Below are 13770 nucleotides of genomic sequence, written 5' to 3'. Positions count from 1 at the left end.
TACATTTATAGGCTCACAAAATTGCTCGTTTTTGCTCTAAATCAATGTTACATGACATAGTCCATGCTCAATTATGAAGGCGACCAGAAGGGAAACAACTCTGGCCTTAATCTTAGGTGGTACATAGGAACATGGATACATTTCTTTCTCTAAATAAAACTGGATCTTTGATTCACCAGACCTGGTCTTCTCATTTCTCCTAGAGTTAGAAGAAGAAAAAAGTCCCCTTCATTAAACAAAACATTTCAATTGTTGTATACTTCATCATTTGAGAAACACACTATCCTGATATTTGCTGGAAGTTGAACTCAGTCAAAAATGTAAGGTCTAGCAAATTCCTCACTTGACTGGAAGGTAATTTCATTGGTCAAAAGGTGGAAGAGGCAACAAGGGGATCAGCTATTTTAGATCTTATCCGAACCAATTGGGATAACCTGGTTAATGGGATGCAAGTGGTGGAATCCTTAGGTGGGAGTGACCATGTTCTCCTCGAGTTTTAGTGGAAAAGAGAAGCCAGGCATAGTCAGACATGCATTCTAGACTTTAGGAGAGCTGATTTCAGTAAACTTAGAGAAGTACTGAAGGTGATCCCATGGTCAGGAATACTAAAAGAGAAGGGAGGTCAGAACATATGGGAGTTTCTCAAAAGGGAGACAGGGCACAAATTCAAACAGTTCCAATGAGGAAGAAAAATGGGAGGTGTCTCAGGAAACTGGGATGGATAACTAAGGAACCTTAAACTGAGCTAAATTTTAAATGGGATATGTATAAGAAATGGAAAAAAGGGGAAATAACCAAAGTGGAATTCAAACAAATAGAACGTGTGAGGATAAAGTCAGAAAGGGTAAAGTGCAGGATCAGCTCAGGCTCGCTAGAGAGGTTAAGAACAATAAAAAGGGGTTTTTTTTGGTTATGTCCCTCATAAAAGGAAGAAAAAGGAAACATTCAGGCCATTGTCTGGAGAAGATGGTGAAAGGATAATGGGCAAAGACAAGGCAGAACTACTCAACACCTTCTTTGCCTCAGTCTTCTCACAAAAAGAAAAGGGTGCTCATCAGCCTGAGGGAAATGGAGCAAAGGACACAATAGGGGGAAAGCAGCACAGAATAAGTAAAGAGGAAATACAGGAATACCTGATTAATCTCAATTAATTTAAATCTCCAGGACCAGATGAACTACATCCAAGGGTATTAAAAGAACTGGCAAATGTAATCTTGGAGCCATTGGCAATAATCTTTGAGAACTCCTGGAGAACAGGAGAAGTCCCAGCAGACTGAAGGAGGGCAAACGTTGTCCCCATCTTCAAAAAGAGGGGAAAAGAGAGGATCCTAACAATTATCGTCCAGTCAGTCTGACATCTATACCAGGAAAGATTCTAGAGCAGATCATTAAACAGAGAGTCTGGGAACATTTAGAAGGCAATGCTACAATCACAAAAAGTCAATATGAGTTTCACAGAAGCAAGTCATGCCAGACCTATCTGATCTCTTTTTTGGATAAAATTCACTAAAATGGTGAAGGGTCTGGAAACCATGTCCTATGAGGAGTGACTTAGGGAGCTGGTATGCTTTGCCTGGAGAAGTGAAGGTTAAGAGGTGATATGATAGCCCTGTTTAAATATTTGAAGGGGTGTTTTATTGAGGCTGAGCAAGCTTGTTTTCTGCTGTTCCAGAGAACCGATTCAAGCCAAACCTACACATTAGGAGGAACTTCCTGACAGTAACAGTAACAGTGGAACACACTGCTTTAGAGAGTGGTGGTGTCTCCTTCTTTGGAAGTCTTTAAACAGAGGATGGATGACCACTTGTTGGAGGTGCTTTGATTATGAGTTCCTGCATGGCAGGGAGGTTGGACTGAATGGCCCTTGGGGTCTCTTCCAACTCTATGGTTCTATGTAGTTTATCACATGGGATGAATTCCATGCAGAAACTAAATTTAAACTGAAACCAATGTTGTTTTTCAGATGATGTTCAGGGTTAACACAAACAGAAAGTTGGGAAAAACGCATTTTCAGAATGCTTTTCAGACAATGTTTGCATGAAAGAGAAATAACACAAAAATAACCTGAACGCAAAGTCATCAAAACCAGCTCCTTTTTATTTTTGCTAAATTCCAAAAGTACAAAGGAGTTTTCAGTTCAGATTATTTTCGCGTTATTTCTCTTTCATGCCAACATATCTGACAAACAACACCTGGATTTTAAAATCCCATATCTGTACAGGATTTTACCAATCTGCCCTCTGTGTGATAAACCCCTATGATTATAAATGTGTGTGAATGCACATTTGCCTGCAGCAGCAGGGAGGAGAGAAATCAGGGTTGGGCACTCTCCAGAAGACACACACACCTCCATCTTTCTCTCTCCTTTCTTCTTTTCTTCCTGCCTTTCCTTCCCCAGAAGGGGCTGTTTACAAGGCCATGATAAATTCCCTTTTCTCCTCTTCCTTAGCCTTTCACAGCAGTGCACACGTCTGGGGCAGAGCTGACTGGGAAAGTTTTTGGATTGCTGCTGCCTCTGCTTGTGTTATTGTTGTTGCCAGAGAAGATGGCTGATATGGATGTGCCAGTTGCCAGCAAAAGTTTTTGTTTTCTGTCCCCATAACAAGAGGCAAACCCAACAAATTTTAACAACTAGTTTGGGCAAATCAGCTGAATGATACCACTGCCTGGTGAGATGGAATCTGAAAATTTAAAATCACATACCCTTTTGTGTTCACATCTTGGTTCTAATTATGCTGTAATGTAATTTGGGACCATTTGGGCAAGGAGGTGCTTCGTGCACAGTTTTCAGTGTGACAGACTTAATAGTGCAGCTCTGAATCCTCTGCAGGAAGAAGCCAGCAAGGAACCTTCAGAAACAGTAGCCAAAAGATATGGTGTTGTGCTTGCTGTGTTCTCCACTAGTCTCAAACTTTTCTTATCCTCCTTTGTATAGCGCAAGAAAGTGTTATAATTCACAGGAGGCTCCACAGACCATTTCTAAGTTTTAAACTGAAAAAAACCCACATCTGACAGTTGTAAACATTCTCCAGAATTCAGGTCCCAGTGCTTTTAGTATAGGCAATGAGAATATAACTTGTCATATGTGTCATCATAAACAGTTGATTCAGTCCAAGTTTTCCTTCACCAGATCCAAAATGGTTGTACCTGGAGGCATTTGCTGTAGGAAGTGAATAATGTATTTGAATATCTTCCTGGGCATAAAGCCATCACATTGTCTGGTGCTCTCTCCAACAACAAAGAACTGTGCAGTGACAAATCCTAAGAGTTTATATTGATTAATATCAGTGTTTGTTCAGGCTGCTGTAACAATCTTGGATTCTTCTGTTCTTTATTTGCTATTGCAATTTAAGAAATCCTTTCGCTAGATAGAGTTCTGCAGGATTAATGACATTGAGAATTGGTTGAGGTCACATTTCCAGGCTTCATTCTTCATCAAATCCTAGTTGTCCATTATCTCCATCAGGAGCATCCAGTGGAAGAAGCTGCAGACAGCAGGAATGTTGTTTAAAATAAGCACTTACTTCCCATCCGTTACAAGCAGAGCCACTTCACCTACATTCAGAAATCAATCATTTATTCTCTACTCTGTGGATCCCAACTCCCAAGACCTATGCCTGTTAATGTTTCATTCTAGTAAAAAAATTATACATCCTCCCTTTCCCCCCACTTATCTTGGTACCTGTCCCAAAGCAAAGTAGTTTTGCCTAAAGAGACCAAGCTGGAATAAACCCTTGCACCAGGGTGTGTGGTGCAGTTTTGCCTTTTTATTCCTGAAAGATTGGTTTCACCAAGAAAATCTGGTCCACCCCCGGTGAGTAGCTGCCTGAGTGACAGAGCTTCAGTGCTTCATATGAGCATGTCCTTGCCGCTCTTCACCAGTGAACAGAGAGAGATGAGGAAGGAGGCCTGTCAGTTCCTTTTGAGAATGGGGAGGCTATAACAACATATGTCTTTGATCAATCACATACAAGGCTTCTTAGCCTAGGAATTACAGAATTGCTCTCTCCACTCCTTAGGTGCTTTCCACCGACTCTTTTTTCTCCTGGGACCTGCCCATCAGCTTCTACATCCCAAGCAATGTTGATTCTCTCCTGTCCTTCCAAGTTGCAGCTGCTGGAGGGGATGCTGAAGAAGTGCCTCCCTCAAGCACTTGCGGTAATAGTGAGACCTGTTGTGTGTAAGAGCAGCTGAGCTTATGGGCCAGACACCTATCAGCACTTCTAGCTTTCCTAAAAGCTCCACATTAGGCATCTGAGTAAAACTTAGTCCATTACATTTTGTTAGTTGTACAGTCAGCCCTCCATATCCACAGATTTTTTTATCCACGGATTCAAGCATCCACAGCTTGAAAATATATTTTTAAAATATATAAATTTCAAAAAGCAAACCCTCATTTTCCCCTTTTATATATGGGGCACCATTTTACTATGCTGTTGTATTTAATGGGACTTGAACATCCACAGATTTTGGTATCCTTGCAGGTTCCTGGAACCAAACCTCAGTGGATATCAAGGGCGCAATGTATGTCTCAGGCTTTCAGTGCAACACACAAGTGCTGGGGGTGTGGGGTGTGGGGTGGGGGAATGGGTCCCCGGCATAAGATTCCACCCACTTGGTAAATGGCTTCCTTTAGGAAGTTCACCAGGAGGCAAATCTAGGGCTGTTGATGGAATAGATATGAAATGAGATGGTGAATATCTACATTTTATTCATCAGCTGGCACTGAGGAAGATGAAGCCAGTTTGGATCCATTCTGGGTCAGAATATACAAGGGGTCGGGTTGGGGGTGGAAGCAGCAGGTCAAAATCTGAATCAGAGCCCACTCCAGTGCTTCTCTTTCTGTTTCAGCTGTTTCCTTCAACTACACCATAACACCAGTTCTGATGTCTGACTCTTGACAGGTCCATGGTGCAGTAATGAACATAAACCGTGGGAATCCAGTTGGCCACGAGGTGATTGTGGATTCATGGCCAAAATTCAAAGCCATCCTCACCCGACCACGCAGAGAGGTAATATGCTTGGTGAGGGGGGTGGGTCTAATAGGATACACATTCTATGCAGCACCAGCAAGGAACACATTCCTGATCTGTTTGTCCTATACTGAGGCCTTTCCTAAGGCAACTGCAGGTGAAAAGTATAAGAGGTTTCTGGCTTTCTTTCTAGAGGGACACTTTTAGCCTGAAAACATGAATGTGCTAATTAGGCAAAGTTATTTTCATTCATCTCCACCTGGGGAATTACCTATTCTTACCTGATCTTTTGTAGACTACAAAGACTATTAGAAAAATTGTTAGAAGTGGCTCAACTAAGGGATGCCAAAAAACCTATATTAACAAACCAGTCACCGAGGTGATCCATGTCTCTCTTTTTAGGTTGTCTCAGATCACTATGTCAATGTGTATGCAGCATTTTACCATGATCCTAATGTCTACCGGACACTGATGTTAGATACAGATGCTGTCAACTGGGCTCAATCCTTTCGCATCCATGGTAACAAGCAGTTCCTTCTTTTGGGGGGAAGAGTTAAGAAGACCCATTAAAAAGTCTTGTGTGTTTATAGGTCTGAGGTTTGGCCAGATGGGATACTATCTTTCGCCATATACAGAATCATATCATAATTATTATAATGCCCCACAGTGCTAGGTGTTACAGTGCTAGGTCTTACAAAGTAATTAGGTTAAGAAATACAAAACCATGAAATGGAGGCTGGATTGAGGGAGATAAAAGGATGAGGGAAACAGAGGGTGTTTTTTTTTTTTTTAATGCAAGGCTTACAGTACATTTTCATGGGTGTTTAAGCATTTGCAAGGAGGGAAAGATGTGATTATTGGAAGGTCAGAGATTTGGAAGGGGAAAAGCAACCAATGAGAAGGAAGGATAGAGCTGTGAAATGAAAGCAAAAGCAATGATGATTAGCCTAGAAGAAAGTATGGGTTGAGTGGAATAAAGAAATAGAGGGGAGAAAGGCAGTGTGAAGTGAAAGAACAAGTATATTGAAAAATAAATTGAAGACAAGCTTGGCCCAAAATGCTTTGTCATTTAATATAGAGTAGCAGTTGGCATCTCCACCAACAATCAAAGGGCTGAAAACTCAAATCTTCTTGACAATTGCACAAGCGCCTTTCCCATTTGCCAAAAGTAAGTTTACAAAAGTCACTAAAGTCAGAATCATTCAGGCAATTGTATTCCCAATTACCATGTATGGATGTGAGAGCTGGACAGTGAAGGAAGCAGACAATAAGAAAATCAACTCATTTGAAATGTGGTGCTGGAGAAGAGTACTTAGGATACCATGGACAGCCAAGAAGACAAACAAATGGGTTTTTAAACAGATCAGACCAGGGTTCTCCTTGAAAGCAAAGATGATCAAGTTGAGACTATCATACTTTGACCACATAATGAGAAGGCATGGATTATTAGAAAAAACTATATTGCTAAGGAAAGGTAGAGGGTAGAAGAAAGAGAGGAAGACCACAAACCTGATGGTTAGACTCAGTCAGGGAGGTTGTGGGCAAAGGATCTGGGCAGGACAGTGAAGGATAGGGATTCTTGGAGATGTCTCATCCACGGAGTCGTCATGAGTCAGAACCAACTTAAGGGCAGCTAACAACAACAAAGTTTACAAAGGCAATAAATAAATTATTTCACAGAATCACACAATAACAGAGTTGGAACAGACCAAAAGGATACTGCAGAAATATGGACCAGTGTATGCAGGAATCCACAGCTAAAGCATCCCTGACAGATGACCATTCAATCTGTCTTCAAAAACTTCCCAGAATGGAGAGTCCATCACCTTCTGTGGTAGCCCTACTGTCAAACAGACCTGGTAAGAGCTGTTTGACAGTAGAACTACCTCAGAAGGTGGGGGAGTCTCATTTTTTATTGTTTTCATTCATTCTTCTACTTGGAATCTCCTTTCCAGTAGTTCAATACATTGCTTTGGGTCCTGCTTCCAAAAGCAGCAGAAAAATAGCTTTCTCCATCTTCTCTGTGACAACCCTTAGGTTATTTGAAGATGGCTGTTTCAGTAACTCTCCATCTTCTAGGCTCAAAGGTAAATGTATACAGTTACCTCAACTGTTCCTTATTACCTTCTTAAGCTGTATTGCCCACAACTAGAGATAGTATTTCACTGGGTGTGTGTGTATATAATTAAAGCAGAATACAGTAAGTATTATTACTTCCCTTGATCTGGACTCTACATTTCTGTGGATGCCTCAGAAAATTCCTTTAGATTTTTTGCCTCCAGACCACTCTACTGACACATGTTTAGCTTGTGGTTTACCTAGATTCTTCCCACTTCTACTGCTATCAAGCCAGGGTCACCCATTCTGTATTTGTGCACCTGAACTTTCCTATCTAAGGTCAGAACGATAGCTATTCCCCTGTTGAAACTTATTTTGTTAGTTCTGGCTCAATTCTTGAGCCTGTTAGACAATACTGCAGTCTTCTCAGATATTAGCTAGCACCCCAGTTTGGGGGTGAGAACCACTGCTCTAGTTTCTTACCAAACTTCAACTGCCAAGATTCTATAGGATGATGCCATGGCATTTAAAACAGAATCATAATGCTATAATTGTAGAGAATGAAAAGGTGGCAGATAACCATTCATATACAGATGAAATAAAATATATATTTTAAGCACTCATTAATCACCCTGACTATGTGCACTTTAAAATGCTATTTGATAGGTAATTAATTTATGTGATGTGATAATGAATGTTATTTCTTTTGGATAGCCCTCCGATCATTTGTTTCAAAAGGATCCCTAAGAATGCATGCATATAATAATAAAATACAATTAAATTAGGAACGCTTCTACCATTTTCCAATGTAATGCATTACTTTGGCGTGGAACTCCCGCTGCCAACAAAACATAATTTTTTATAATTGGGATTTTAAAGTTGAATTGACATTCTCACACACAAAAGACTTATATAGATCTGTCTCTGGCATTCCACTCCACCAAATTCATTTGAGGAAGTAAACTTAAGTCTACAAAAGCTCATGGTGCCAACTTCTTTCTTTCAGTTAGTCTTAAATTGTATGTTTTTGAATTCTTGTAATTGTAATTGGGGCTTTTGCCATCTCTTTTCACATCCCATCTGACGCTTCCCAAATGCTAGCTAGTGATGTACTCAGCTGACTGGCTACACAGTCATTATTTTTTAAAGCACCCAGCAGAATAGAAAAGGTGCTGTCAGGAGGCCAGCAAGAATTTTAACCTTTTTAAAAAAAATGTAATCCACTAGAGTTTTCATTCTTCTTTTGTTGGGGTGGTCCTTTATGTCGACTCTGACTTATGATAACCCCATCATGGGTTTTTTTTTGGCAAAATTTATTCAGAGGAAGTTTTCCATCACCACAGGATTGAGAGAGTGTGACTTTCCAAAGGTCACCTATTGGCTCTCCTGGCTGAGTGGGGATGTGCACCATGGTCTCCCAAAGTCTTAGTCCTACACTTAAATCACCACATCACAATTGCCTTTAAAATGTTTATTTTGCTCTTCACATGAGCTACAGAAGAGCATCATTTCAATATGAGCATTTAACAGAATCCTATTCATTCCTCCTGCTCTGACATGCAGAGGGGCAGACACTTTTGCTTGCTGACTAAATATTTTATTACTCTCTACAGGGAACCAGGATGGGATATATAAAGTCTTCCAAGATTCTGCCACCAGCAAGCATGAGCCACTGTCAGTTACTTCTTATATCACCTATACGCACCCCAACCCAAGTATACTTCCTGAGTACCAGTGAGTATCCATTTGGCTATGCAAACACTGAGAGTTTCAATTTTGGTGCTATCGAGACACTGGGTAACCTGGGATGCTTCCAGTTGGAAAATCTTTTTTGCCAGTGTGCTCATGGTTAAATTGCATGTAAGCTTTTTAGATCATCATCCTATGGCTTTTGGTCCCAAGTCATAAATCTGGAATACAGCCTTTTTTTCACAGACATGCTACCATCCCACTGCTAGGACACTATGAAACAAAAGAATTTATTTTCATTCTAAAATTAAATGTTCTAAGTTTTAAAAATTACACCATGGACCATATAACTTTTAAAAATTATACCATGCACCCTGAAGAAGATTATACCATGAACCCTGTTTTGTAACTTTATGGTAGGTCCATAGTGTATTTCCTGAGCCAGTTATATCTCATCTTTTTTGAAAACTATAGGACGGATTGCAACCTATTCATAGAATTCTTGGAAGTGATTCCAAGGGCCATTTAATCCAATCTCCTACTGTGCAGGAATCCAAGTGAAAGCACTTCTGCGAGATGGCCATACAAGCTCTGTTTAAAGATCTCAAATGAAGAGAGTCCTGTACCTTCTTATTATTATTATTATTATTATTATTATTATTATTATTATTATTAAGCTTTATTTATAAAGCGCTATAAATTTACACAGCGCTGTACATACAATCTTTTTAATTGGACAGTTCTCTGCCCTCAGGCTTACAATCTAAAAAGACACGACACAAAGGGAGTGGGGGTGGGGAGGGGGCCTCTCTAGTAGGATAATACATATAAAATACATAGCAATACAGGAAATGATTCAATAAAACAGGCAACAAAAGAACATCAAATAGCAAGTGACAATTATGCAATGCCTGGGAACGCTGCCCTGAACAGGATGGTCTTCAACTCCATTTTGAGGTAGTCTATTCCATGGTTAAGCAGGTCTTATAGCAACACTCTCTTTCTAGTGTTTAAATGGGATCGCCTTTCTTGTAATTAGAAACCTTCAATTTGTTTCTTGTCTTTTGTAGCAGCTGCCACGGGGTCACAGTAGCAGCTACTATTGCTGGGGAAGGGGGACAGAGGAGCACCATTCAGGCAAAGAAGATGCAGATACTCTGAGCTTCCAGCGGAAGGAATAAGGGAGTGCCATCCCTGTTCTAGTCCATTCTATTTATTAAAAAGAAGGATCACCACAGTGCCTAACAAAATTAGAGAATAATAATAATAATAATAATAATAATAATTATTATTATTATTATCATCACATAATCATCAAAACAAGAATACAGTTAAAACCTGCCTATGGTGTACAAGCTACAATCAAAAGCAGCAAAGATGATAAAATAACATAATTAAATAATTCTAAAACAGTATACTATAAAAGCAATACACACTTACACTTATCTAACTATCAAAATTAGGCTGAAAGCTGGAAAGCTTCCCAAAACAAAATAGTCTTTAATTCGGACTTAAAGTTCACTAAAGAAGTAATTGTCCATAAATGTTTGGGAAGAAGATTTCAGAAGTGAGAATCTTTGCATATCTCATGTAACTGACCCAAAAGGAACTGGATTGTTAAAGTATCATGTAAACCAAATCAGAGTGTAAAAATCATTATGGGAATCTGATTTCAATATAGTCATTCCTGACAATCAGTGGAACAACATATGGTCTGGACTGCCTTACATATCTATATCAGCAGCAGTGAATGAGAGTATCCTAAAAGTAATTCACAGATGATACCTCGTGCCTTTTAGGTTATCATATATAAACTGCAACCTATCCACAGTATGTGAATACACAAAGGAACAAAGAAAAATGAACAATAAGACATATATGGCTTACATGCCCTAATGATAAAATCTTCTGGATGCAAATATTAGATGTACTGTAATTTCTAAAATGTCCAAACAATTCCATTTTTATAAGGTGTTGTTATTGTCTCTATTTCATAGTAGAACAAGAATCTGAAAGGGGGAAAAAAGCCTGATCTCTCTCCTGTTGGTGGTAGTAAGGATGAAAATTATGCCTTATTGCCATTGGAGACATTTACATAGGCCTGTTACAGACTGCCAAAATAAAGCTGCTTCGGGTCTCTTTGAAGGTATGCTATTTAAATGATGCATGCGTCCTAAGAATCCGGAAGCTGCACCAAAAGCTGCACTCCGGTGCTTAGGAATGGAGTGTGGCTTTGGCGCGACCTCCGGACTCTTAGGACCCATGCATCATTTAAATAGCATACCTCCAAAGAGACCCGAAGCAGCTTTATTTTGGCAGTCTGTAACAGGCCATAGTCTATCATGTTGCAAATGGCAAATAGCTCTATGTTAAATGCCAACTTGTAAACTGAAAAAAGTATCTAATAATGGACTCTATTGCATGGGGTTAAAACCCCATCTACCTTCTCAAATTTAGTCATAATTTGGGAGGCAGCCAGGTGTTATTGCAAAGAAATCCCAGATGCAGCCTGGGTCCTCTAAGCCACTTCGGCAGCCATTTTTAGAAGTTGGAAGCTTCTGGATTCTAAAAATGGCTAATGAAGCAGCTTATAGGACCTGGGCTGCATCTGGAATGGACCCAGGCAGTGATTTGGCAGCAATTTCTTTGCGATAACACTCAGCTGCCTCCCGAATAAGGACTGTTTTCAGGAAAGGTAAGCCGGGATTTTACCCCCATGCGATAGGGTCTAATGACAGTGACTTTGTCAAGATTTTGCATTCTTTTATTGTTTTATTGTAAATTATCCTTTTATTGTTATTGGCATTGTTTTTATTGTTAGCGTACACACTCCATGAAACCCATCATTACATATGATCAAATTTTAGCTTAGCACCTTTTGACAGAGAATATCTACATCTTACTTCATGCACTGAATCATAGTCCTCTAAATGAAATAACAATCAGAAACAGCTACTTCATCCTTACAAAAAATGAACTTTATATGTGATAATTCTCAGTGCACTGGCTATGGTTTGTTATTCTTCACTGTAAATGTTTCACACTATAATAGATGAATAAAAGCTTAGGGTAAGAAAACACCAGGAAAGGAAAAACAGTCACTCATTTTTCTCATGTGTTTCCAATCCTGGTTTCACCTGTGGAAAGAGATACCCAATAAGGTCATCATTTTATATGGTACATATATTCCCAGAGGTCCATGCCCTTTTTCCTGCTCACAATCCAGGTATTCTTATATTATGAAGGTTTGCATCAGCACTGATGGCTTTTAAAAACCATTACTCTCTTAAAGGCTATATTGGTACTATAATAATCAAGAATGCAAGCTCCTTCTACAGAGGAAGAATACCTGTGGTGATGGTGAGAGCTAATAATTGTCCAAATTGTGACTGGCCATTCTTAAGAGTGGAACTAGATGGACCTTTGGTCTGACAGTACATGCTAATCTTTGCATTCAACTCGTTTAGTCTCTTTAGCTGAATTCTTATTAACTTATTCCTCTTCCAGGTTAGAGCCTGGTTTTACAATGTCCTCCCTGAATGCCTCTCATGTTGATCTGCTGAACGAAACATGGAACTATGGAGGCAATGAACAAAGTCGCCATTACCTGGCCAGCGTGGTGCAGTATTTCTTCACTACCTGCGTCATGGACACTGATGGTCAACCTATCAGCTGGAGCACAATGGATTTTCTTGGTGCAATGGCAAACACCTACACACTGCCATCACACCGTGGAAAGCACTATTCAGCCATGACAATGAGGGCACTGGCCATGAAAGTCCATGCAGCTGGCTACCCTGTATATGGCAATGTTGCCCTAAGTAATGTCCACATGCAGAAGATACATGAACATCGGGGCTACCAGAAATTGTCTGAATTGTATCATATCTGCTTCCATGCCAAAATGTAGCAATGGAAACATAAGAGGGGTTTCTCTGTCTGTCTCCCTAAGTCCCACTGCTTTCCAGGCCGTTCAAGTTATAACTCTGATATTGCTCTGAATGAGAGGGAGAGACAGAGAGCCCTCCACTGACCTTTTTTAGTGACTAATCATTAAGGGTTTTCCTTAAAATTTTAATTGTATTTTTATGTAACATCAGTTCTCTTACAATAAAATGATTTCAGAGATAAGGGATCTAGAATTTTATCTATGTCTGATCTGTAATAATATAATAAATAGTAAAATAATAAAACTTTATTTATATCCCACCTCTGTGTCAATGACAATTGAGACGGCTTACAACTTACACGTTAAAATTTTCATACAAAATCCCATGTCCCAATATCCCACCCCCCTAAAACATCAATTAAACAGTTAACAATGTAAAATCATATATTAAAATAAACAAATTGAGCCAATGGGCTATAGTGGATTTAGAGGGGTGGTATTGGTGGCCGAGTTTTCTATTCAGGAAAGGCCTTCTGGAAGAGATCTGCCTTGACAGCCTTTTTGAAGCTGTCTAAGCTGGGAATGTAATGGAGCTCCTCTGGCAGGCCATACCATAATCTGGGAGTGGTTGATGAAAAGGTCCTCTGGGTGGTTGCAATCAGCCTAGTACAGTCTGCCCTTGCCTTATGCAGGGGATCTGTTCCAGCTCCCCCTGCATAAGGCAAAAAGCACGTATGTTCAAGCCTCATTACATATAATGGGTCTCATGCACGACGCGTGGCTGTGCATGCGTGCCACAGGCGTGCACGCCATTCTCCCAGCCTTCCGGCAGCTTCTGCATAAACTGGAAGCCACCTATAACGAGCCCATGTATGGCGCAGGCTCACTGTATTTATAGGCTGCAATAAATTCCTCCCAGAGGACCTGAGTGCGTGGGGTGGATTATATGAAAGGAGGCTTTAAAGGTCATGACAAACACCTTGTACTGCACCTGCAAAGCAATGGGCAGCCAGTGGAGTGATTTTAAAATAGGTGTTATATGATGGCTTCTGGTTTTATCAGTAACCAACCTGGCTGCCATGTTGTGAACTAACTGAAGTTTCCAAACTAAGCACAAGAGTAGCCCCATGTAGAGCGCATTGCAGAAATCGAGTTGTGAGG

General features: G+C 40.1%; 1 protein-coding gene across 1 annotated transcript; it reads left to right on the top strand.

Moving 5' to 3' along the window:
• The first annotated feature begins 4080 nt into the window (after positions 1 to 4080).
• On the top strand, positions 4081 to 12730 carry LOC149314134 (glycine N-acyltransferase-like protein 3). The gene is made up of 5 exons (XM_089523379.1): positions 4081 to 4158; positions 4905 to 5012; positions 5376 to 5493; positions 8645 to 8765; positions 12228 to 12730. The coding sequence occupies exons 1-5, from the start codon at positions 4081 to 4083 to the stop codon at positions 12628 to 12630; spliced, it is 828 nt and encodes a 275-aa protein (XP_089379505.1). The 3' UTR covers positions 12631 to 12730.
• The last annotated feature ends 1040 nt before the right edge of the window (positions 12731 to 13770 follow it).

This window comes from Sceloporus occidentalis, unplaced genomic scaffold, assembly GCF_023333645.1.
Source record: "Sceloporus occidentalis isolate IW3139 unplaced genomic scaffold, rSceOcc1.0.p SCAF_4, whole genome shotgun sequence".
NCBI classification, from domain to species: Eukaryota; Metazoa; Chordata; class Lepidosauria; order Squamata; family Phrynosomatidae; genus Sceloporus; species Sceloporus occidentalis.
The sequence above is the reverse complement of the archived record's forward strand: the minus strand, read 5'-3'. Positions and strand labels throughout refer to the sequence as shown.

Coding starts and splice junctions, on each gene's coding strand:
- LOC149314134 (XM_089523379.1), top strand. CDS start 4,081: ATGTTGATTCTCTCCTGTCCTTCCAAGTTGCAGCTGCTGGAGGGGATG. Junction 5,013..5,375: donor TCACCCGACCACGCAGAGAG/GTAATATGCTTG, acceptor CTCTCTTTTTAG/GTTGTCTCAGATCACTATGT. Junction 8,766..12,227: donor AGTATACTTCCTGAGTACCA/GTGAGTATCCAT, acceptor TTCCTCTTCCAG/GTTAGAGCCTGGTTTTACAA.